This window comes from Lepidochelys kempii, chromosome 10 (assembly GCF_965140265.1).
Source record: "Lepidochelys kempii isolate rLepKem1 chromosome 10, rLepKem1.hap2, whole genome shotgun sequence".
Lineage (NCBI taxonomy): Eukaryota > Metazoa > Chordata > Testudines > Cheloniidae > Lepidochelys > Lepidochelys kempii.
The window spans coordinates 70,231,804-70,254,024 of NC_133265.1; the positions used below are offsets into that span (position 1 = coordinate 70,231,804).

General features: G+C 45.8%; 1 protein-coding gene across 6 annotated transcripts in view; it reads right to left on the minus strand.

The window, feature by feature from the left end:
• FANCI (FA complementation group I) overlaps window positions 1–22,221 on the minus strand; it is a 44,527-nt gene that overhangs the window by 8,932 nt on the left and 13,374 nt on the right. For 5 of the 6 annotated variants that reach the window (XM_073304152.1, XM_073304151.1, XM_073304149.1 and 2 more), the window contains 28 exons: window positions 21,814–21,855; window positions 20,480–20,603; window positions 19,419–19,504; window positions 19,122–19,254; window positions 18,715–18,807; window positions 17,933–18,069; window positions 17,062–17,239; window positions 16,579–16,666; window positions 15,688–15,818; window positions 14,940–15,010; window positions 13,765–13,879; window positions 13,433–13,555; window positions 12,126–12,194; window positions 10,815–10,916; window positions 9,536–9,721; window positions 9,316–9,437; window positions 8,696–8,860; window positions 7,739–7,918; window positions 6,162–6,325; window positions 5,659–5,738; window positions 4,965–5,081; window positions 3,784–3,835; window positions 2,832–2,959; window positions 2,598–2,666; window positions 2,360–2,450; window positions 1,577–1,761; window positions 219–275; window positions 78–137 (listed from right to left, as the gene is read on the minus strand). In XM_073304152.1, the coding sequence (XP_073160253.1) occupies window positions 78–137; window positions 219–275; window positions 1,577–1,761; window positions 2,360–2,450; window positions 2,598–2,666; window positions 2,832–2,959; window positions 3,784–3,835; window positions 4,965–5,081; window positions 5,659–5,738; window positions 6,162–6,325; window positions 7,739–7,918; window positions 8,696–8,860; window positions 9,316–9,437; window positions 9,536–9,721; window positions 10,815–10,916; window positions 12,126–12,194; window positions 13,433–13,555; window positions 13,765–13,879; window positions 14,940–15,010; window positions 15,688–15,818; window positions 16,579–16,666; window positions 17,062–17,239; window positions 17,933–18,069; window positions 18,715–18,807; window positions 19,122–19,254; window positions 19,419–19,504; window positions 20,480–20,603; window positions 21,814–21,855 (3,148 nt within the window). The remainder of the gene's footprint in view (window positions 1–77; window positions 138–218; window positions 276–1,576; window positions 1,762–2,359; window positions 2,451–2,597; window positions 2,667–2,831; window positions 2,960–3,783; window positions 3,836–4,964; window positions 5,082–5,658; window positions 5,739–6,161; window positions 6,326–7,738; window positions 7,919–8,695; window positions 8,861–9,315; window positions 9,438–9,535; window positions 9,722–10,814; window positions 10,917–12,125; window positions 12,195–13,432; window positions 13,556–13,764; window positions 13,880–14,939; window positions 15,011–15,687; window positions 15,819–16,578; window positions 16,667–17,061; window positions 17,240–17,932; window positions 18,070–18,714; window positions 18,808–19,121; window positions 19,255–19,418; window positions 19,505–20,479; window positions 20,604–21,813; window positions 21,856–22,221) is intronic. The other variant, XM_073304153.1, reaches the window with a different exon arrangement.

Consider the following 22,221-nt stretch of genomic DNA (forward strand, 5'->3'; position numbering starts at 1 on the left):
GCTGATCTTCTCATTGTTCCTGCTACTCCCCTTTAGTGCTGAAGCATGTGTTTCCACAGGAAACTTAGCCCACTTACCTGTACATATGTGATGAAGGCGTAACACTGTGGAGTCAAATGGGAACCGGAGAGCTTCACCTATGAAGGAGCAGAGATACCAGTGTTATTCCTGAAACAAGTCAGTGCGCTTATCCCTCAGCATAATAAGGTGGCACTCACCAGCTTTTCCAGCCTCCCTGAAATTGTGCCCAGGCCACTGCGGCAAACTTGGAGATACTGCAAGAAATACACGAGAGTGAGCTTCCTTCAGACACCTCCATTCATCCCCTGAAGCTTGTCTTTCCAGGCAAGGGCTGGAAGCAATTCACTCTGTGATATTCCTTGTCCCACTGAGCACATGGGAGAGGGAATTCAGATGAAAGCAACATGAAAGGCTCCCTCTACTCAGAGGACTAATTGCTTCCCCACTTAGGGGGCAAGGGGTTATCCTTCTCTGATGCAGTCACACCTTACTTGGACTTGGCAAAGTGAAGTTCCTGTCCTGTACAAATGTTAGGCGGCAAAGGAGGGACTGTGAGCAAGGGGAATGTTCACTGCAGTGCAGGCTAGATCAGTGTTTCTCAACCTTTCCAGACTACTGTGTCCCTTTCAGGAATCTGATTTGTCTTGTGTACACCCAAGTTTCACCTCACTTAAAAACTACTTGCTTACAAAAATCAGACAAATATACAAAAGCGTCACAAGCACACTATTACTGAAAAATTGCTGACTCTCTCATTTTGTCTGTATGAAATTTTAGTTTGTGCTAACTTTACTAGTGCTTTTTATGTAGCCTGTTGTAAAACTAGGCAAATATCTAGATGAGTTTATGTACCTTCTGGAAGACCTCTGCGTACCCCCAAGCGTACAGGTACTCCTGGTTGAGAACCACTGGGCTAGATGTTTCTGAGGTTGCCTTTGGAACAACCAAACTGCACTGCATGAGTGCTTATAGGAAGAAGCTCTGCAGCCCACACTAGTTAGGATGGAAGTTACAGGAACTATCAGGGTGTAAGCTGGTCACCGGTGGGACAGAGGAAGCATTCCCCACACATCATGCACGTCACTACTGCTTAGGGGCATAGGGAATTCTTTGCCTTCCTCCAAAGCATCATCTCAGACTAAATAGGCCATTGGTCAGTCCTTATGTGCTAATTTCTACATCGTAGGTGTCAAGCCATGGATGGGATGTGGGAGGCGGGGAAGTTGCATAGTGTGAATGACACATGGTTCTCCAGTGAGGGGCCTGAAAGATTACAAAGCATGCAAGAGCCGCTCCCAGCCAAGGGCAGCATAGCTCTGCCCTTACCTACTAAGCAGGAGAGAGGCACCCTTTGTCTTTGCTAGAGGCCGCCACCACCTAGAGGCTAGGAAACTCATATGCATGTTGCCACTGGAGGAGGGTGAGGACTGGCATGACTACACATCACGTTGACAGTCCCAAGCTGCAGATGAGCTGCTGCCACTGTTAGCTTGTTGTGGGGAAAGGGCAGAGATGTTTAAATCTCATCCTGCCAGTTCAGCACAAGAGCACTCACGTGTTTGATGAGGGAGGTGAGAATAGTGTAAGTCTTGCTCAGGCTTCTCAGCAGAGTATCCACACAGCTCCCAGCAGGAAGGGCTGTTTGCACCAGCTCATGGTAAGCTGTCAGCAGCGTTCCCAGCTGCAGGATTATAGCCTTCTCCAGAGACTGGATCTGGCTTGATGCCTGAGAGGAGTCTTCTAAAAAGAGAAGAGATAGGTACATCCACAGCACATACACACTGATGCTTTGGGGGAAGTGAAGTAAAAACCAGCACAAATTTTGCTAAAAGTGGTGCTAAAAAAGCCCCCACTTCTGCCCTTCTCAGAACTAAAATGTAATCTGCTCTGGTCAGTGAGCTAGCAGTAGCCCCTTGTGCCCTACCATTGGACATATAGGTTCAGTCCAGTGACCCTTCCTGCTCCTCCCCACCACAATTAGACAAGCAGCTTTCTCCTGAAGTCACATGCAGCCTGCAAATATTTATCCCAAAACCCAGTTCCCAGCAATCAACACAATACTAAGATGGCAAAATACAAATGTCCATCTTCATGTGAGAGGAGGGCGGGGGGAGAGAGGGAGGGAGAGTATGTGTGTGGGATGAATCCGTGTAACGATTGACAACTCTTACATTTCCCTCCTGGGACCAGCACAAGGGAGGCGCCTTCACCATCTATGTCAAGAAGCCATCTTAGTAAGTTGGCTGTTCAAAACTGTGAGGTGTTTCCTTGATATCTATCTCTGTCTTTCTTTTGTGGAGCTCTAAGGCCATTGCAGAGCAGAGGGCCATCTCATTACCTGGTGTCTCCAATACCAAGTGGTTCTTAAGCTTCTTGATCAGCCAATCAACCTCATCAAGGACCTTCTCTGCTTGAGCCAGGACCAGCAGCTAAGGAAAAAAGAGAAAGCAAAACAGGTTTTTGAACATAGTTTAGCACATTAGGAGTTCTGCAACCCACATGTACCAAGGTGAGTCTTGGCACCAGCTGCATAGTAGTAGCAGAGACTAGGTCTTACATATACTGTTCCAACTCACACAGGCAGTAGGGGCTGCTGTCTTGATGTTCACGATAGCAAAATGTGATGGATTCTCCACCTCCATATCCTGTGGGGAAAGAGACTCTCTGATAATCAAATCTTTGGATTCAGTCACATGCTGCATGTATTTGGGGCTTCTTCCAGGGATGGAGTGCTCAGACACACTCCACCTCGGCCTTCGCAGCACAGGCGATGCTAAGCTTACACAGAGAGCTGGGGTTCTGGCCCGCACCTGATCTATGTCTCCAAGGTGAGCGTGGATATCCTGGGCGAGCTCACGCAGCAGGCCGACAGGGCTTTTGTAGAGAACATGGAGATTGAAGAGCAGGGTCAGCAAACCCTTACAGCAAGGGGAATCCTCTGCAAGAAAGGAGAGGAAATGACAGTCACCAGCCATGACACTCCACTGGCTTTTCAACGACTGTCAGTCATCCTGCTAGGATGAGATCAAGCATGCATTTTACTATAGCCTACATTTCAGGAGAGAGAGACACAGACAGCTTAGGCGGTACAGAGACATACTGCATTCAACCCTTGTTAAAACACTGTAGTTACAAAAGAGGAGCTTGGAAGTCAGGCAATTTAAAGTTAAGGTTCCACAAACAGCCTTAGCTCTGACCCTACATCCCTGCCCAGTACCCTTAGCTTATGATTAGATCAGGAAGTTAGAGACATGAGGTATTTCAAATAATATATACTTCAAGGGGGAATGAGGTAGATTGGACCCTTCAGCTCATAGGGGAATGGTGACTAGGAAGCAAATGCTATTGCACTGCAAGTTAAAGGGGGAGATGTTGGAATTTCTAGTCATCAGCAAGCAGTTGAGTGACCATAAGCTGGGACACCAAGTCCGAGAACAGTGGCTATCTTTACAAAACAAAATCCAGTCCTAGACAGCTGAAGAGGGGAGGGAGGTGAAATGAAAGATACCCACCCAACATTCAGCCGGCTAGCGCCACAGAAGACAACTCTGAAGTGGCCCTAGCACATCCCGTACTATTATCTGCAAATCCATTGCATTTGTCAGTAAAACAAGGCTTTGAGCTTGAACCCATCAAAAGGATGAATGGAAGAGGAACTCGGAGCACAGTATCAGAGGCCCAAATTCAGATCTAGTGTGAGCAGATGCAACTCCATTGACATTAGTACCTCAAGTCTGAATTTACTCCAAAAATCTTACTCACCCAGACTGGTTTCCTTGCAAATCTTGACTGTCCAAGAGAACAGCTGTATGAACTACACAAGGGAAAAAGGGTTTTACATGAATGCAGTCACAAAGACAATGCTAAACTGAAGAAAATCAGTTTGATTTCAAGAAATACGCTCAGCACAACAGTAACCAACCATCCATGGAAACCAACAGAGGCACCTCTAGCAGAAAGATGCCCAGACAGGGTCTGTGGAGTTCTACACCTAGTGAAGAGTGGTAGATGCTTGTTTCAAGACAATGCATTGCACGTGAGGGTCTGTGGTCTCCCCTGGACACAGCCTCTTACTGAAGAGAAGAGTAACTACAGTCTACTCCATTTACTCCAAAGTAGGCAAGGCCTTCATGTTCCTGGCAAATTTTCAATTTCGCCGTTGGCTGGGTAAAATTTGGTCTCCCTTACTATAGCCCTTTAAATGTTGTATGTATGTGTAAGAGGGGTTAAGCCCTCAACCATTCTTCCTTGAAGAGATGGGGCTAGAGGGGCCCCCCAGTGGATCTGTACCCATATAGAAGAAACACCACAGTTTGGCATGATTAGTAGCTACTAGTCAGGAGGCCAGGTAGCAGGGATACTGTAGTCCAGGCTTGAGGTGTGTGTAGGAAGGGGCCAGGACTTCTGCAGAAAGGCAGGGATTGCTGCAGGTCAGGATCAAGGTGCACTGTCAGAGCTGCGCAAGGGGTCTGGACTGGCATAGCAGGAGGATGGCGATCAGGATGGGGGGGAGGGGGCTGTCTCTCTGTCACAACTGGATAGCACCCAGCACAATAGGGGTAGGGGCTCTAGGTGGTAGCGCAATACAAATAATAAAGGACAATTAGTAGAGGTATCACAGGGAAGCATGTACAGCATCTGCCCACATTATGGCTCCAGCCAGTGCTACTGCTCCCTCATTAATTTAGCCTTCCTAAAACGTGTCATTCCTGAAGACATTCAGTATTGTAGGCTAAAGTTTGGCTGCCAGTTATCCTGGCAGCGTTTGGTCTGCTTGCAAGCACACAGGGGAATGAACATTTCAAAAAACTTCCCGTCACCATCTGGGGGTCTGCAATCAAACCAAGCTGACTACCTTTTCCCCGTGTATCATGGATGTTCAGACCCCACTGCTGCCAGCACCACACACATTCTCACCAATCATTAACAGCTCTGCTAAGTACCTGTGAAGAGGAGGGCTCCAGTAGCTTGGACAAAGTGGAGATAATGGTCACAAGTGATAGGGCTTCCTTGCTGTTGAAGTCATCGCCAGCACTGCTGAGCTGGTTCACCAGAGACCTCTGATCATGGGGAGGAAGGACAGAATCCAGTACATATGCATGCCTGGGCCATTTTAGGAGGCAAGTAACCAAAAGCCTCTGAGACTGGGGCATGTAAAGAAATCAGCAGCCCGCCCCAGCATAGGCAGCACCAACACTGAAGGAAAGCAAAATTTCTTACAGAGATAATCCAGATGCTTTTAGAACATATCCGTGAGCATCTGATTTTGTTACAAGCTGTTAAACAACAGCTAATTTCTACTTTAGTAAGGCTCTTACAATATTCACTGAGGTGTGGATTGTACCTTTGGTCCGTAGAGTTGCTTTCTTATGCACTGTACAGACCACATTAAGGGAGGGATGCAGCTCCTTATACGCACCCCGCTCAGTCCCTATATGCACTAAGTCTTACTGAGCTTCCTAACAGGTGTGAAACTCTTCTGAAGGTGCCAGTGAATCACTCAGTGGGTCAGTCACAGGACATTTTCTTTTCAGTTGGTAGCAGGCTAATAGCCTAGGCAAAACATCCAAAGGTACCCCCAAATTAGCTCATGCTTTGAGACCACTCGCTACCCACAGTGACATTTCTGTTATTTACCTGAAACTGTCGGATCTGAAAGGCAGCTTTCTCGGTGACGTTAGTATCTTCCTCTTCCTCTGCATCATCATTAGCCATATCTGAGAGAGAGAGGTGATGAGTTAAGTGCTGAGTCCAGCATACAGGATTTAGTACAGACACAAGCATGCACGCACATTCTCCTTTGCGGTGGTGGTAAAGGCCACAAGTCTGAGGAAAACATACTGGAGAATTGTGGAGGGCAAAAAGGATGGTTCAAGGCAGGATTTCAAACAGGAAGACCTCCAGTCATGCTCTGCCAACAGAGACTATTTGCTTGCTTCTATTGAGCCCTCACATCTCTGGGACTGGCCTGAGGCAAGGAAAGCCAGCTGGAGCTCAGTGACCAGCATCACTTCTGAATGACATGAGGTCAACTTTCTCCTTATCCAGGGGTCCTGTGCAAAGCCTCCACAGCACATCTAGCCCCATTAGTGAGAGTCTAGGACTGAGCAGACCTGTTCTGTCACAGCCAAAGTGCCTACCCAATGCCCGTAGAAACTGTGGGGTCTTGGACTTGTAGAGCTGTTGCACTGTGTTAAATATCTTCAGCAAGCCCTCCAAGCACAGCAGTGAGATGCTCTTGCCCTTCTTCTTCCCAGACTCTTCGACTGCAGTTGGAATTGAAGTGTATCTCCATAACAGGACCCTGTAAGAGGTGGGTGGGGAGTTAGTTCACATGTTCTAGCATAGTTGGTTGCACAGCACAAGAACTGGAATAGAATCAGTTCTGGACTCTACAGGCTGGATCTTCTTTCAGTACAATTGAATGGGAAGAGAGTCATTTTAAAGGCAAAATTAGTTTTGATACAAGCTTCACAGCCATTGTTTTCTATGCATTCTTCCTGTTTGACCCATCTGATAATTTTATTCTTCCTTCCCCCCATGTGCCTATTGACTTCCTGCTCCTACTTCAAATCCCTCTTTAAAAACTCACTCCCTTTCACATGGCCTTCCCTCCCTCACTGGCTCAGTGTGCCCCCTCCCCATGTCTGAACCTTTATCACTGGTGTCATATTTGTCAATTAGACTTACGCAACTTACCACAAGGACTTTGTCTCCCTACAGTTTGTGTTTTTGATGGGCCAGATATCTGTATTGGGCTCTATGTAAATAAGATGGTGAATGTACAGAAAAGAGAAACTAAATAGAGAAGTCTTGAAGAATGAGAAGTGTTTGGTCTGAGGGGGACCTGTAATGTAAAAGTCTTCCTGTTCTCAACCACCAAGAATCTTCTTTCCCCTTCTTCCAGCCATTTCTCTCTCCACACAATCCTTTACCTGCCATGATGACCCTTCTCTGGTTTATCTTACAGCCTGATCATGAAAACTCCTTTATTCAGATGGATAGTTCTTAGCTAACATGTGTAATTCCATTGGCTTCAATACAACTATTGACATGGGTAAGGATTATTTGCACAAGGAGGAGTTTGCACGATCAGACAGAGACTATAGGTTCTTTAGAACTGAATGCGTTTCTTTCTTGATGTTTGTGTAGCATGTAAATTTATATTACACAAAAGTGACTTCTAATCAGAGTGGTACTATATTGTCATCTACTTTCTACCACCATCAGAGGAATGAGGAAGATACAGGACTAAGGCTTTAAACTCAAAGGGAAACAGCCAATGTTTGGCTAAAAGTGAACTCCTCTTTCACATATAACTATTTCAAACTGTAACTGGAGCGGGGTTCAAACTAAATGAATGGAGGCCCCTCCCAAAGGCCTGAGAAGCCTGGTCTATAGCCATTCTAGTTTCCTACTGTGAGTAACAAATTAACTACCAGAAGTTAGCTCGGTTTTACAGAGAATGGCTCTTCCATCTCTCTCATTATCTCACTTGGTTTATCACTCACTTTGATGGAGAAATCAAGGTGTCTGCTGCTCAGATGTCTCAGGAACACAGGAGGCAATTTTGTTATAATTTGGTGCTAATTACAGTTTCAAACAATTGCCACTGACTATTGCCCTTTCAGACTTTTACATGAGAGTTTCAGGTGTTCAAAAAAACCAACATATTTGCAGTCCAGCATTCAAGTCTCCAAGCTACATAGAAACTCACCGAGTAATTTTGCAGAGGGTTTGGAATATCTTCTCTGGATTCTGGCCATCAGGTCCATCTGTTTGACCCGTCTCCTCCAGCTGTTGCACCTTCTGCAGTGCTACACTGACAGCGTAACGCATGAATTCACTGCTGGAGCGCAGAACAGCCAAGCTCTCCTCATGGCTTTGGGCACTATCCCTGAAGAGTCATATGAACATTTTAAAAACACCTCTGAGTCTAGGGACACACCTTAATGTAATGCAGAGGGCTAGCCTATAAGCATTTCATCTTGGCACACCAGAGCGCACCGTTGGTGGGTCACACAGGGCCCTGTGTGGAATGTAACTGTGTATCTACGTAACTGTTGTTTTTTAATTTGCCACATAAATGTGCTTCAGAATCTGAACTTTCATTTAAAAGAAATAAATTGAGTCTCCAGCCCAACAGCAAAATCCTCTCCAGGGAGGAAGCAACATAGTCCCGTTCTTCATTTAAGCCACTTGGAGCAAATATCCAAAACCAGAATTTTAACAGCCTCTTCAACCTCACTCATATCCCCAGTTGAGTACAAGTGGCAGTCTGCTCAGTAGAGGCCAAGAGCCAGAACAGCATGGGACGCTGCATGTCAGGACTGAGGGTCACTGGTTTTCTGAGGGTAGGGGATGGCCTAGGACTGGAACATCAGAGGCCCTCCAGGGCAGCATTAAGGGGCACTGATACAGCTGAAGTGTGACCCAGGAAAGGAGTAGCAGGAGGAACTACAGATCAGGACTGAGGGTCATGAGGCGGCCACTCTGCACAGCTCCAGGCTGGTCGGGAGAGTGCTCCAAGTGTACTGTGTGCAGAAGTGACATGCTGCACCCCCTGTGTGTGTGCAGTATGTACTGCTCAAAAAGGTAGGCAACCTACAAACACCACAGAAGTGAGTTTAAGGTAATATACAAGTCAGAGATAAACAGGCTGTGACAGTTTCACCTGAACAAAGCTGTGAGTAGAGTGGATATGAAGCTCATGGAAAGGAAGCTTCGGGCTGTTTTATTGGCCAAGGATAACTTGTTCTTCCCAGCTTTTTCCTTCAGGATCTCAGAGAGTTTGCTGTAACACTTAAACAGGCCTAGAACATCCTCAAACTTGTTCTTGCTGCAACATCACAAGAAGGTGGTAAAAAACACTGATAATAGAGACCAAAATGCTACAATTTCTTCATGGGAACTTTTATTAATCCAGTTAGAGAAGATACTTTCCAGATGACGTATGAAGCTCCCTATCCTTCCAATACACAGTTCAGGTCCCACCCAGTCCATACTGGCTTGGCCACTTCCCTTGTTTCAAAATCCTAGTGAACTGTGATAATGACAAGTACAGTGATGTTCAAAACAAAAACTCTCCATAAGGTTAGGTGTAGATTTGCACCACGATGTGCAGGGAATGAGCTATGAGAAGTCATTCACTGTTCCCCTGTTACAGTTGGTGGCGCTGTGCTATACTTGCAAGGTACACTGAAGACATTGTCCCAGACATACTGAATAGCTAATGAATTCCTCTTAACTTCACCAGTGGGTGAGTGTTCTGAAGGATAGGACTTGACACCTTACCTGAAATTCCCTATGTTAAAGTTATACTCAATCAGGACCTCACAAACTCCCATTACCAAGATGGCATAGATATTGTTCTTCACGCCAACGCCAGAAGACAGAGAAAAGTCTGCTGATTTATCCTAAGAGGCAAAATGAAGAAGTGAAAAACCCTTCTAAAACCCCATAAGAATCAAGAATCTCCCTGTTCACCTGGCCTTGCTGAGAAAATCTGAATTACCAGTTCAAAGTCCTCCAGTTCACTCTTGATCATTCGCCGTGTGATAGAGTCCAGCATCTCTTCAAGGTCTTGTTGGAATCCCACATAGTCGTCATCCTCGTCCTCTTCTTCCTCAGCTTCGTGGCGCAGCTGCATGGTGCTCTTGTACCAGGCTAGGCAGTGCTGGATACAGCTGAGCAGATGGGCCTGAAGAAAGCAGTCACACAGGATATTACAATTCACTGTGCTAACAAGGGCTTAGCCAGTGGGATCATTCCAAACCTTCTAGCTGGACAGAGGGAGACTGGTGCAATGGAACAGGATTCTCCACAGCAGCAGGCTGGACCACTATAGCCAGAGGTGGAAAAGCCACAACAACGTGCTTCAGAAGTTCATAACCTATGGGAACGAGCATTTCTTACTCACAGCTGAGGTTTTAAAACAGAAGTGCTGTGGTCCTGTAACCTCACATATGAACTTCAAACAATGCAATATACTCTGAATTCCAACAGAGGATCCCTCAGTGCATGTTTTCAGCTCACCTACCTCATTACCTGAAGTCCTACATCATAGCTGCCACCCACTGTCACGTGGCTTGCTGTTCAACCTATATCTGAATTATTTAAGGAATATTAGATAAGAGTGTGGACAATAGATTTCAAAGGGGTTTCTTCACCATTTCTGAGGCTTCTGGTCTCTTTCCAGTCACACCTCCCTCAGCATGGAATGGAAGATTCTTCAGGAAAAAAAGCTAAGGGCTGGATTTGAATTTGGCCCCTTTGAAACCCTGTGAATTTTTGAAGATCTCCAGTCTGTCCTCAGATTAGGAAGGGAGGGAAATGCATGCTGAGGGAGCGAGATCAGAAGAGAAGAGACAGACTCCTTTCCTGTGCTTCTGTACTAGTTGGTGCTAAGCTGCAGGAGACAAGAATGGGACTGGCTCAGTAGAGGATAACAGCAGCAAAACCACATTATTGCTATGGCTCCTTCCATCCAGGGCTATCAAAGCACTTTAGAAACAGTAATGAAGTAAGCACCATAACATCATGGATATTATTTCCATTTTATTGATGGGAAAGCTTTGGCAGAAGAAGTGACGTCACCTGCCCAAGTTCACTGCAGAAGAACTGGATTCAGTTTCCAGTCCTGGTCTCCAACTCTCCAAGCCTGCAGGGGCTGAGCTTAATGAGAAAGAGGGAGTGATGAGAAAGAGGGAGTGACTTGAGTCAGTCAACTGCAAACCTAAAAGCCAATGGAATGAGTGAGCTTTAAAGAGTGGAATACCCTGTATATCTCTTACCAGTGGTTCCTGCAGAAATATTTGGTCTCCTTGAGCCACGATACATCCCTCAAGTTTCAGTGGGGGAAGCAGGTCTGGTTCGGGCTCATAGTATCGCTTGATCTGCCACAAAAAACAAGGAATAAAAAAAAATAGCTAGTCACTTAGTCTCTGTGCCTCTCAGTTCCCCATCTGTAAAATTAAGTACAAATATTTCCATACCTCACATTAAAGACTGTGAGGGACTGAAGACCATGTAAGTAATTGAGCCATTAGCATAACATGCACCTGCCATACCATTCATTAGAGTGAATGAACCCTCCTCGGCAGCTCATACATCCCTGAACTAGAAGCGAACTTTAATCCTCTAAGAGCAAGGACCACAAATGGGGTTGATCTATGTAGTCTTGTTGCAGCTATGTTTAAGGGCGCTCACTGTTCCCTTGGTTACCTACATGCAGCAACACTAGCATTTTACCTCTTCAAAGCTGACAGTTAATGACTAGAGAGGTTTGCAACATCACCCCCCACTCCTGCATCAGTGGATGTAAATAATTGCCCCTGTAATTCTGCACCTACAGTGAACTACAGGCACAGTCAATCACACATCTGGGGTGGTGCACAAGGGTAGTTAGTTATTTAAGTGCTAACGGTAGTGTCCACAATTAATTACAAGTGAGATATTGAGCCTGAAAAATGAGAGGCCATAGCTGAAAATCCAGCCTAATAAGTTTAGATTGCTTTGCACACTGCAAGGGAACAGGCAAGCTAGGAGCAGTGCTGAAGTCAGAGGGGAGAGGGACAGAGGTGTGCCCCTGGGAGGCGATACACCAGGGCAAAAGAAAAGTCTGTAGCATCAGGCTCCCATTGACAGGCCCCTACTGCCTTGCAGCTGCCCAGCTTCAATTCTGGGTCTAGTCTCAAATCGGTGTACTGGCAGGGTTGGGAGTGGTGGAAATAGTCAGCCGTGGCCTCTCCAGATCATGAAAGAGAAGACATGTTGACATGTCTCAGAGAAACCACCACCTGCCCAATTGGTGGGGAAGATGTGACCATGACATGTGTGACAGAGTTGAGAAGAGTTAATCCATCCTACAATGGCACGGAGAGCCCTCCTCCAAGGGAGGACAGCAATGACTATTATTATGTAAGTAGGTCTCTGTGGACAGTTATTGGAGAGCAATCATTGTGCAGTCCATAGGATCAGGACCAGGCAAGATACATTTTCCTGAGGAATTTGCATCTCACACTTTGCTACGTACAGTCTTGGAATTCCTGGAGCCCACATTTCCTCCCCTGCCATCTTTCTATTGCTCTGTGAATGTACTTTACCTGAGACAGCAGTGTTTCCATTATGGAGTTACTCAGCTGAGAGTTCCTGCGGAGGACATCATAAAAACCCTGAAGGTAGGGGAGAGAGACAAATTTGCCAAGATTATCAAGAGGAGGAAACAATCCACAAACATAATTTTGAGCTGCAAGGCAACAGTGAACTTAACCCTTTCGCACTGGAAGTAATCGGGAGCTAATAAAGTTGTGTTGGGAATGCTGGAAATACTGGCAAAGTGAGACAGCACAGGAAGAAGATACAGATGTTTTACATGGAGTCCACACCCAGATGGTATCCCCTTAGTACGGGTAGCATCAAGCCCCAAGTCTGACTTTCAGTGTTGGAGCATTAAGTGGCACGATCTTAAAATTTCAACCTGTCTCTGGAGCAGATTTCACAAATACAACATATTCCAGAGGGCAATCCATAGGAGCAGTAATTCTTTAGACCTTGAAACCTCAATGGAAGAGCAAAGTATCTGCATGTCCTGTAGCATACAAACACATTCCAATACGCACACCAACTCGCCAAAAATCAGTCGGCCCAAACCCAGGGAAGAGAAGCAAGAATGCTCATTCTGATCTAGAGACAGTTTCCCAGGAGCCCCTTTCCCCAAACCCGATACATCATAGGTGCCTCTGAAGTCAGACTTGCACCTGAAAACAGCTCTTCATACTAGACCCATCACACACACAGCTTGGTCAGCCCCAAAAGGGCTACAAGGCAGAGACAAATAAATGGTTGCCTCTCACCCAGAGAAAGCACAGACATAGAGGGAACGGATGGTAGAATCCTCAGGACCCCTGAGGAGATTCCCCATACACCCTCCTGCCAAGGCTCTCATTAGAGCCTGTCAAAGTTGCTGCGTAATCAGATCAAGGCATCATTGTGAGGCCCCACCAGGAGCCAAGCAAGCCGTCCCTTCAGTTTACCAAGCCCTCCTCAGAGCGAGAGAGACTGGAAATCTAACCCAGGTCCCCGACATGGCAAGCAGAGCACTGGCCAGGCCAGCCACATTACATTTTACCACCAAGATATACATCAAGGACAGGTGATAATCAAAAGCCTTTGGGAGGCTTATATAGATTTAAAATAATGAGAAACAAAAGGGTTAAAACAAATTAGAGTCCCTAGAATGTCAACATCCCAGGAGGAACTCAGCTAGAACCTGGAATCCATTTCCCACAGGCGCCCAAAGATCCAGCTGGTGGCGACAACATTCAGTCATCATTGACCTGGGCTGGATTAGAACCAGCTACTTAGCAGCAAAACTGGTGATTTATGAAGACATTGCAGAAAGCCAGTTTACCTCGTATAGCATAAGTCGGACGTCAGCCTGCTGACTCAAGCATCGCCTCAGGCTGCCCAGGATTTCAAGGCAAAAGGCCTCATTAGCTGCAGAGTTGTAGCAGGCGTGAATGTCTGCCTGGACCTGAAAGAGAGCACATTAGTGAAGGCACATGGGTTATGCTTCCCATTTATCACTATGCAAGAACTGGATCAAAAAGGGAGACAAACCTGTCCTTTCAGCCAAGAAAATTCAGACCAAACATTTAACATCCAGCCTCACTCCCAAACAGAAAATCATCCACATATTATTGGGTTTTCTGTACCATTTTCAAGGGGGTAACCCACACTCACCTGACTAGCACCGATGGCCTGGCTGCACTGGGAAAAAGTCAAGCTGCCCAGAACCTTAAAATTCTTTAACAGCAGCAAAAAGCCAGCAACTGCAGCTTTCCGAGCATCTAGCTGCCTATGAGTTGGGGAAAGAATAGAGAAGCATGAAGAGGGGTAGAAGGAGTTAAGAAATTCAGAGACCAGCTCAGCTACAAGATTGTTCTGAGCAGTTCATGCAATTTTCTGACACACACCGAGGGCCTAAAAGTGGTAAAAAAGAAAAAGCAATGCCGCATTCCCCAAAGGAACATCTGATGCCCCAAGGAATTAACAGCTTGGCAATTCAGTTAGTTTCTCCTACGTTCTCCAGTCTTACGACACTGACTTCTCCTTTCTGTCCCACTGATGTATATAGCAAGGGAGAATGCTGGGCTCAGACCTGCTACTTAAACGGCTGTGGAAACTGGAATGAGAGCAAGGCAGCAAAGAAAGCTGCATGTTTGCAGTGGAGATAGAGGGGAGGTTTTCTCACATCTCTCACCTCTTCTCTTTCCCTCTGGCAGGGCTGTAGTTTTCTATGCTGGGTGAGTCCCATGGAAAGCAGGATCTTTGCTCTACACAAATCTAGGTGATACCCCAGGTCTTTCATCAGCATCAGGCTGCTTGCTTTAAACAACAAGTGGACTTTTGCATCTGTAACTAAACAGACACTACCAAGCGACTCCACAGAGACTCCTAATGTACTGGAGACAGCAAGGCAAATCATCCAGAACTTTGCACTGAGCAGATCTTTCTACAATCTCAAAAAAGGACCAGCCATACTATGGCAGCTTGAAGTTTCTAGTAATCCGTTCACTTTGCGCTCCCCATGGCAAAGGTGTGCTCAGGTGTGTGGTTATGCAGACACCTAATAGTGGAGTTTCTTTTAATTTGATGTCCTTACCTTGAGTTTCCATCTGGTTTTCTGAATTTACAGGCTCAGGGTCAAGGCTCCTCTAGATAGAACTGTGGAGTTCTCAATCCAGAGGATGGTGGTGTGACTGTATTACAGTACTGGGGCCAGGGTGGGGATGGGATGGTGGGGTCTCCATAAGTAAAAGGTGATTGTTAAACCAAGAAGAAAAAGAACCCACTTCCAATCCAGAGCTCAACAATAACTTAAACACCTTTTCAAAAGAACACTGATCCCATCTTACCTGGAAAAGATGGCTTTTCGGAGAACAAGTATGAGGGAGTCCCTCACTGACATGCTGACTTTGAGCAGCGGCTGGAAGGGAAGGGATCTATTAGGCAGAGCAATAATAAGGCAAACCAAGCTGTGTGTGAGAGCACACAGGCACGTGCGCTCCTATCTTATGCTAGGTTTCCACACTTTCATCATTACAAAAGGACACCCAATGAGAGTTTTGAAACAGGAAAGAAAAGAGATGGACCGGCAACAGCAAGACATCTTGGCCTGCTGTTGAGAATGGAGCATGAGGACTGGGGGAGAAATCTGTGGCCCTCAGAATGGAGTACTGGCGGCTAAGCCGGTGACAGTTCTACCACTAAGACAATACCCCAGCACAGAAAAACATAATATTAGAATAGAATTGGGAAGAAGGTAACTCTATGGGCCATTCACAGCTGTTTCTATTCTGTTCTGGTATCTGGGCACCTTCCATCTTCCAGATGAAAGGTCCTAGCAGGGAGAGTCCTTGACTGTGCTTTCAACTAAGGGGCACTAACGTTCAAGAGGGGAGCTTTCAACTAAGGGGCACTAACGTTCAAGAGAGGCACCATGCTACCCTGAATAGCCTGCCAGCTATAGCAGAGGACTAGAGACACTTTAACAAATATATGTGCAGATGAGGAAGGTTACTGGGTCCCCCCTATAATTGTGGCATGAAGCTATGGCTGGAGCCAAGCTCTAACATTCATTCGTAGGGAAATGCAAAGCTTTACCTGTACGGCCTTGAGTAGCCCTTGCACCATATCAAGAGGCAGAAAGGACAAATTGTCAAAGGCCTCAGTGACTTTGGAGGACGAATTCTGAAGGATGAGTGGAGCAGACACAACGATATTAGACAGCAAATCTGAAAAACAAGATTGTAAGAGGAGCAGCTGCTGCCAAGGGCAAAAGCAGGGGCCACATTAAAGAGTAGGGTATGGGAGAGAGGGATTCTGTTTCTTTCTATGGGGTCAATGAGTCAAAGAGAAAATCCACAGCCTCCTCATTACCTGGAAAGGTTCCATTTGGGATGATCATATTGTTAATCCAGTCTCCTATCAGGATACAGGGTGCCATATGCACACAGCCCAGGTACAGGGGCCAACTTATCAGGGTGTACCCAGGAGCGCCTTCTCAGTAGTAAGCCCAGGGCTCCGGGGCATCTTCCCAATGGAGATCAGATGAAAACTAATTATTGCCAGTTTCAGGTCACACTGCAAGACTCGCCTATTCACTAAAGCATTCCCCAAAGAATCAAAGCAGAAGAAAACCTGACAGTGTGTCCAAAGACAGATACCAATAATGAAATCAAAGAGGAAGGCAGAGAACTAATGGTCCCTTCTGGACTGGTCCCTACATAGTGGTTAGGTACTATAGCGATAGGGGATTAACGTACATGCTGTATAGGATATTTGCATTTCTATAAGGATGGACAACCACGGCTCTGGGATGAACTATCCCATTACAGTGTTCTTCCTCTGTAGTGAGGTGTGTGTTGAATTGCATGGACTTAAGACACCTAATACTGTTGACCCTCAGGTCACCTGATCAGGAATTTCCTCTATAAAAAAAAATTAATATGACTTCTGAGAGCCACATACACTTCTCTCTCTCATTTTTATTACCTATGAAGTGGTTGATGGGAGAAAAGGCCTTTGTGATTACTCTATTCAAGACCTGCTCCAGAATTGCACTTCTGATTGGCTCATGGACCTAAAAGGGGAAAGGACAAAAGAAAAAACATAAAATTGAGATTTTCATGTGATTTCAGGTGCTTGGTCATTGTCCATTAATGTCCAGGTTTGAAGGGTAATATTTGACCAGTCCCTAGAAGTTACCTTTGGCTAGCTGAATAGAGACTGAACCAGGATGGAATCTGGATCAATTAAAAGAAAATGTAGGAGTTGAGGTTAAAGGCTAGAGGTTAAAGCAAAGATCTGAGAGGCTTAGGTTCTATTCCCATCTCTGTCATTGATTTTCCCCATCTTCCCTTCAGTTCCCCTGATAATGGAGACGAACAAAATCTCATAAAAAGTTGACAAGAGAGCAGGGGCATGAACAGAGTTTCCCCAGGAGAACATATGATGTTATCCTAAACCTCATCCTACCTTAAAGGTTTCCAGCAGGATATTAGCTCCCAGCCTGCATGCCTGCTGGGCTGGCATCTTGGAAAGGCCATAACTGGTTTCAGCAGCTTTTCCTAAGGCCTTTTTTGGCTCGTATGATTCCATTAAGGTGAAACCAAGATCCACCAGCCCTTGAGTAACATGGTCCCAGCCAAAAGCACTGGAAGAAAATGTTAAACAGAGCAGGAAAAAAAGCAACTTAATAAAGGGAAAGGCTCAAGCTGCAACATTCAGATTAATAAACTCTTCCATGGTCACTCAGGGGCCCAATGCAGGTTGGCAGTTGTGTGAAACACGCATGCTCAGCTCTCAGGGTAGGGAATGCCCGCACAAGACTCTTCAGTCCCAGGTCCCCCAACCAGCAAAGGAGAGACAGAAAAGCTATAATTCCTGCGGGAACTTTCAGTATTTTAAACAATGCTGTCCATACCAGATTCAGAAATGGTGCTGACTGATGGCCGGTTTTGGAGTCATATATGAGATGTTTAAAGCGGTAATGGGGGTGGGGTGGGAGGCTAACAGAGGATCCATCCCTCATTCACTAACCAGAAAGCATTCACACTACAGCAGATAGCATTACTGTAAATGGTCAGCTACCATTCCCAGCAGGAAGTTGGTGGTTAGCGGTTTATAATTCAGCTACTCTGCATCACACAGATGGCTGAAACTTAGGAGACATCTGTGCAACTGTATATTTTTTCAAAGGTCTCTTATATAAAGCTATGAAATAAAGTTTGAGGTTTGAAATCAGTTTTCAGTAATAGTTAGCATCCCATCACATTTCTATCTAGGCCAAGACCCCGCTCTCTCCCAAAAGCTCTTGAGCCCTGGGTAGTGTACTCCAAAAGCAAACCTGTTTTCCACCACTTCCAGGATTATGGACGCTATATCATACTGCTGAGGAAACAAATCCTGCAGGAATTTTGAGCCCTGGAGGAACTGCAGGTCCTTGCAGCTTCTCACAATGGACATTTTCAGAAAGTCAAACACCTGAAACATAAAAATGGTCTGAGTGAGGAGGAGTCTGTCCAGAGCCATTTCCACGGGTAACCACCAAGTCAGAGAACCATCTAGAGCAGGCAGTGTCGGAAGCATCAGTGCCAGCTGCTCACACAGCTCCCCCGACGTATCTCAATACATTCCTTCTCCAGGATGGTTGTTCCCCACCTTACTCACAGATGCAGCCAAGATGCATGAGCCAGGAGGGTAGCATACAGTCGCCCAGCACCTACATTTGGACATATTCATTTTGGTTTTCGGAAGGCTAAGTTGCTGTCATCCTCACTCCATTGCACTCCTTTCATGTCATGTAGTAACTATATTATTAGGTGAGAGGTCTCTCTGGAGGCTGTGTCATAACAGGTTTCAATGGTCTACAGGCGAGGCACAAGAATAGGAGGATAAACCCCGCTCATTGATGACAAGGATGCTCCCATGCTCAGGAGCCAGGAAGCATGACTCCCAATCCATTCAACAGTATTTGTTTCTTTTGTTATTACCCAGAGTTCATTTCTGAACCTATACTGAAAAGGGAGCATAATATGAACATCCCCTCTCCCCCGCCATGAGCACAACGCACGGACAAGGAAGCTTTATGCAAAAAGAATCCTTAGGTTACACATAAGTAAAACATACCTGCTCTTCAAATCTGTGTTTTATTGCCACTGAGAGCACAAGAGCCACACTGAAAGGACACAGGGTCTTGCCAGGGTCCCTTTGCTGTTCAGCCTAGGAAACATCAAGAGACAGGACAATCAAAGAGCTTGTTATTTATGATTTAATTAAGCTTCTTGCAACACCAAGGAAGCCATCATTGCTAATTTAGGCCAGATTGGTGTTATGCTACCGCAGAATTGACCTAGGTTGTGGGGGAATGTCTTACCCCAAACACACTGAATCACTATAGATGTTTTTGATGGCCATAGTGGTATTAACAATTTCAAATCCTGCATAAAGATAACCTGCTAAACCTACCCTCTAGTTTAAAGACCCCTCTCTCGTTCCCCAAAAAGCCCTAACGGTGTGCTCTACATTTGCTGTACCTTTAGTAGTTTGATTAGTTCCCTGCCAAGACCCTGGTCCAGGTTGATAACAGAGATAATATGAAGAATGATCGTGCCTTCCACATGACGGAGTTGGTCTAGGGGCACCGTGGCAGCTTCAAGGTCCACTGACCTGGAAGACATAGTAGAAAACCCTAGGTTTCAATTCCTGTTGTAATTGATGCACACCATCTCAAAAGCACCGAACAGGACTCATACAAAAGGAGTGTCAGGTAAGGCAGGGAGGGTTACAAATACCCAGGCAACAAAGGAAGACAATTATAGGAAAGGACTTACTCTGGAATCCTCTGCTCTTCTTTTTGCCTTTTATCTAACTGGTTGAAAAAAGTGATGATTCCTTCCAAAACAGTCTTCTTACTGCCCTGAAAGGCAGGACATAGCAAAGCAGCATAAACTATATTAATCTATTGCACATTCTGTAATACCACAGCCCCCAGGGAATTGCAGTCTGCTTCCCTGATTTCCCCTTGCAATGCTAGTTTCATAATATTTTTAATTTCCCATGTTAAGTCATTGTGTGGGGCTCCTGGGGTAGAGTAATTGATCACTGTATTGTTTGTATATTCCTTTGTACAGCACTTATAAATAAAAGGTTTTTCATTAGAATGGTTTCTTTAAGTGACAAGTCCATTCAAAGCGGCTAGAAAGCCCTAAAACAGTAACTGAGGCTCTAGACTTGAGCTAGTGAATCAAAACAGCCTCCCACAATACAGGTAGAGACTATCTCTGGATGGATCATTCTTTTATTGAGTCATTCATGGAATAATAGTAACAAATGTGGGAGTGGAACAGCCACCCCGTCCCAACTAAATGGCAGGTACCTCACTGGCAGCAGCTGCTTGGAACAGGGGCACAGAAATGAGACCTTTAAGATTGATCCAGACCACAACCCAGAGGCAGGTCACACTATGTGAGCCATGAACATACTAGAACAGGCAACCCCCTGAGCAGAGAGATGGATTCCATGTCTAGGAAGACTAATAGGGACCTTGCCTATTATCTTTTGGAACTGTACCCACTGCTTTCTTCTCCAAAGACGCCATGTCACAGCCATCCTCCTTTTAGTTGAGGAGGAGTGGGCATAACTCTCTTAGTGAGACGCATATAAGGCTTTCCACCATCTCCCTATCCCCCACGGCAGAGCCTGCTCCCACCTTCCATCAGCCATGGGAGTGAGCTGTCCAGCTGCGAGCTGAATTTTGATCCCCTGCATGATCCAATCCATAGCTCACTCTGTGTATTTTCTCTCTCATATGTACATGCAGCACACATCTCCTATAGTGGTTAGGTGCAAGTTCTGTCTTGGAGAGCTTCAGCAGCTCTCTTTGTGGTTTTACCTTTGCAGAGAGTAGCAGCAGCTGATAAACCAGAGGAGGAATTTCTTGGAGGTCTAACTTGGAGAATATCCTCAGGACCTTTTCCACGACAAACTGCAGCTCTTCTGCACTTAGTGGGATGTCCCTGAAGAATCAAAGGTGCAGACCAGTCAATGCCATTCAGTTCCCAACCCTGCTTCCTTTAGAATACCATAGCAGGTTCAGTCTTTGAACTAGCCAGTAGTACTCTAGCATTCCCAAAGGCCCACCAGAGGGACCAAAAAAAAAAGCTACTTGAAGTCCTGGATAGACGTTATTGCCATAGACCCCTCAGCTCCCTACAACTGTCTCAGAAATTCAGGTTCACATTCTGAACTCCAACACAAATTGCATATCACAAAGCCTCCCTCACATTGTGCTTGCCCATGAATGGACAGTGCCAACTTTTCAAGATACACAGAATCAGAGCCATGACCCAGCCCAGAGTCCCCCGCACTCAAGGAGAGAGGGCTGAATAGCCAGGCATATACATGGAATTGGCAAAATACACATTATGAATAAGGCTAAGATTTTGTCATGCATATTTTTAGTAAAAATCATGGACAGGTCACGGGCAATAAAGAGAAAATTCACGGAAGCCCGTGACCTATCCATGACTTTTACTAAAAATATGCATGTCAAAATGGGGCCCCGCAGTTCCCAGCCACCACAGGCAATGGAGGGACCCTGCAGCTCCCAGGCACTGTGGGCTCAAGTCACGGAGGTCTCTGGAAGTCACAGATTCCGTGACAGAACCATAGCCCTCACTACTAACACAATTGATGTTCCCTGTTAAATGATGAATTTAACTACCCACTTGGTGTGCCCTAAGATACTAACTAAGGAAGTAAGAGTGGTGGGTGGGGAAAAGAATCCTATCTATTTTCCAAATGGCTCCTCCATAACCCACATTGAGCATTAGAGTCTCTAACCTTCCCTTGAAGCACATGCCTAACTCCCCCTAAGGCCAAGGAAAGGTATCTGCAAACACCAAGGGGGGACAGACCCTGGTTTCGCACATATTTATACTTGTGATGTGAACAAAGGAAGACATATCAAGGGTCCCTATTCCTCAACAGCAAGCAGCAGATATCGAGCCAAGCGAGACTCTGGGAGAAATGGCACAGCCAGTGCTGTCCCTGGGGCATTTTTAGCAAGCTGCGTGCAGTCCCCAAACACACCCAATGGATATACTCAGCACCCACGTGATACCGAGGGTATAACTGCCAGGTTATTAACGCAGTCCCCAAGCTGCTTGTGAAACAGGAGGCAGAAATAGATGCAAAATAAGAAAACACTGAGGTGGGGGAATTTACCTGAACATGTTGGTGAGATGAATGACACACTGATGATCCCACCTGGTCAAACAAAAGAACAGAGAGCCTGAGAAAGGGCAGAATTGCTGCTTGTTCTCCTCGCACCCCCAAATTTAGTTAATGTCTACAGTTCTTCTGTTGCTCTCTCAAAGTAAGAACAGAAGCCTGATTTGCACTAAAATTCACCACTGTTACCAGCTACTCATCGATAATTGGAATGGCTCTGTTTGGCTGCTCTTCTCCTAGTGACAACAAACAGGAAAACCAAAGGAAAAGACCTAAGCACCCTGTGAGGCCAATTCATGCAGCAGTGTTGCAGGTGGCTCACCTGCCCTCCCAGCTGGAGAAATTGCCACACTGCCAGCTCTCAGAGGAGGTAAGATTTAAAGGAAGTAGAACAGGGCAAAG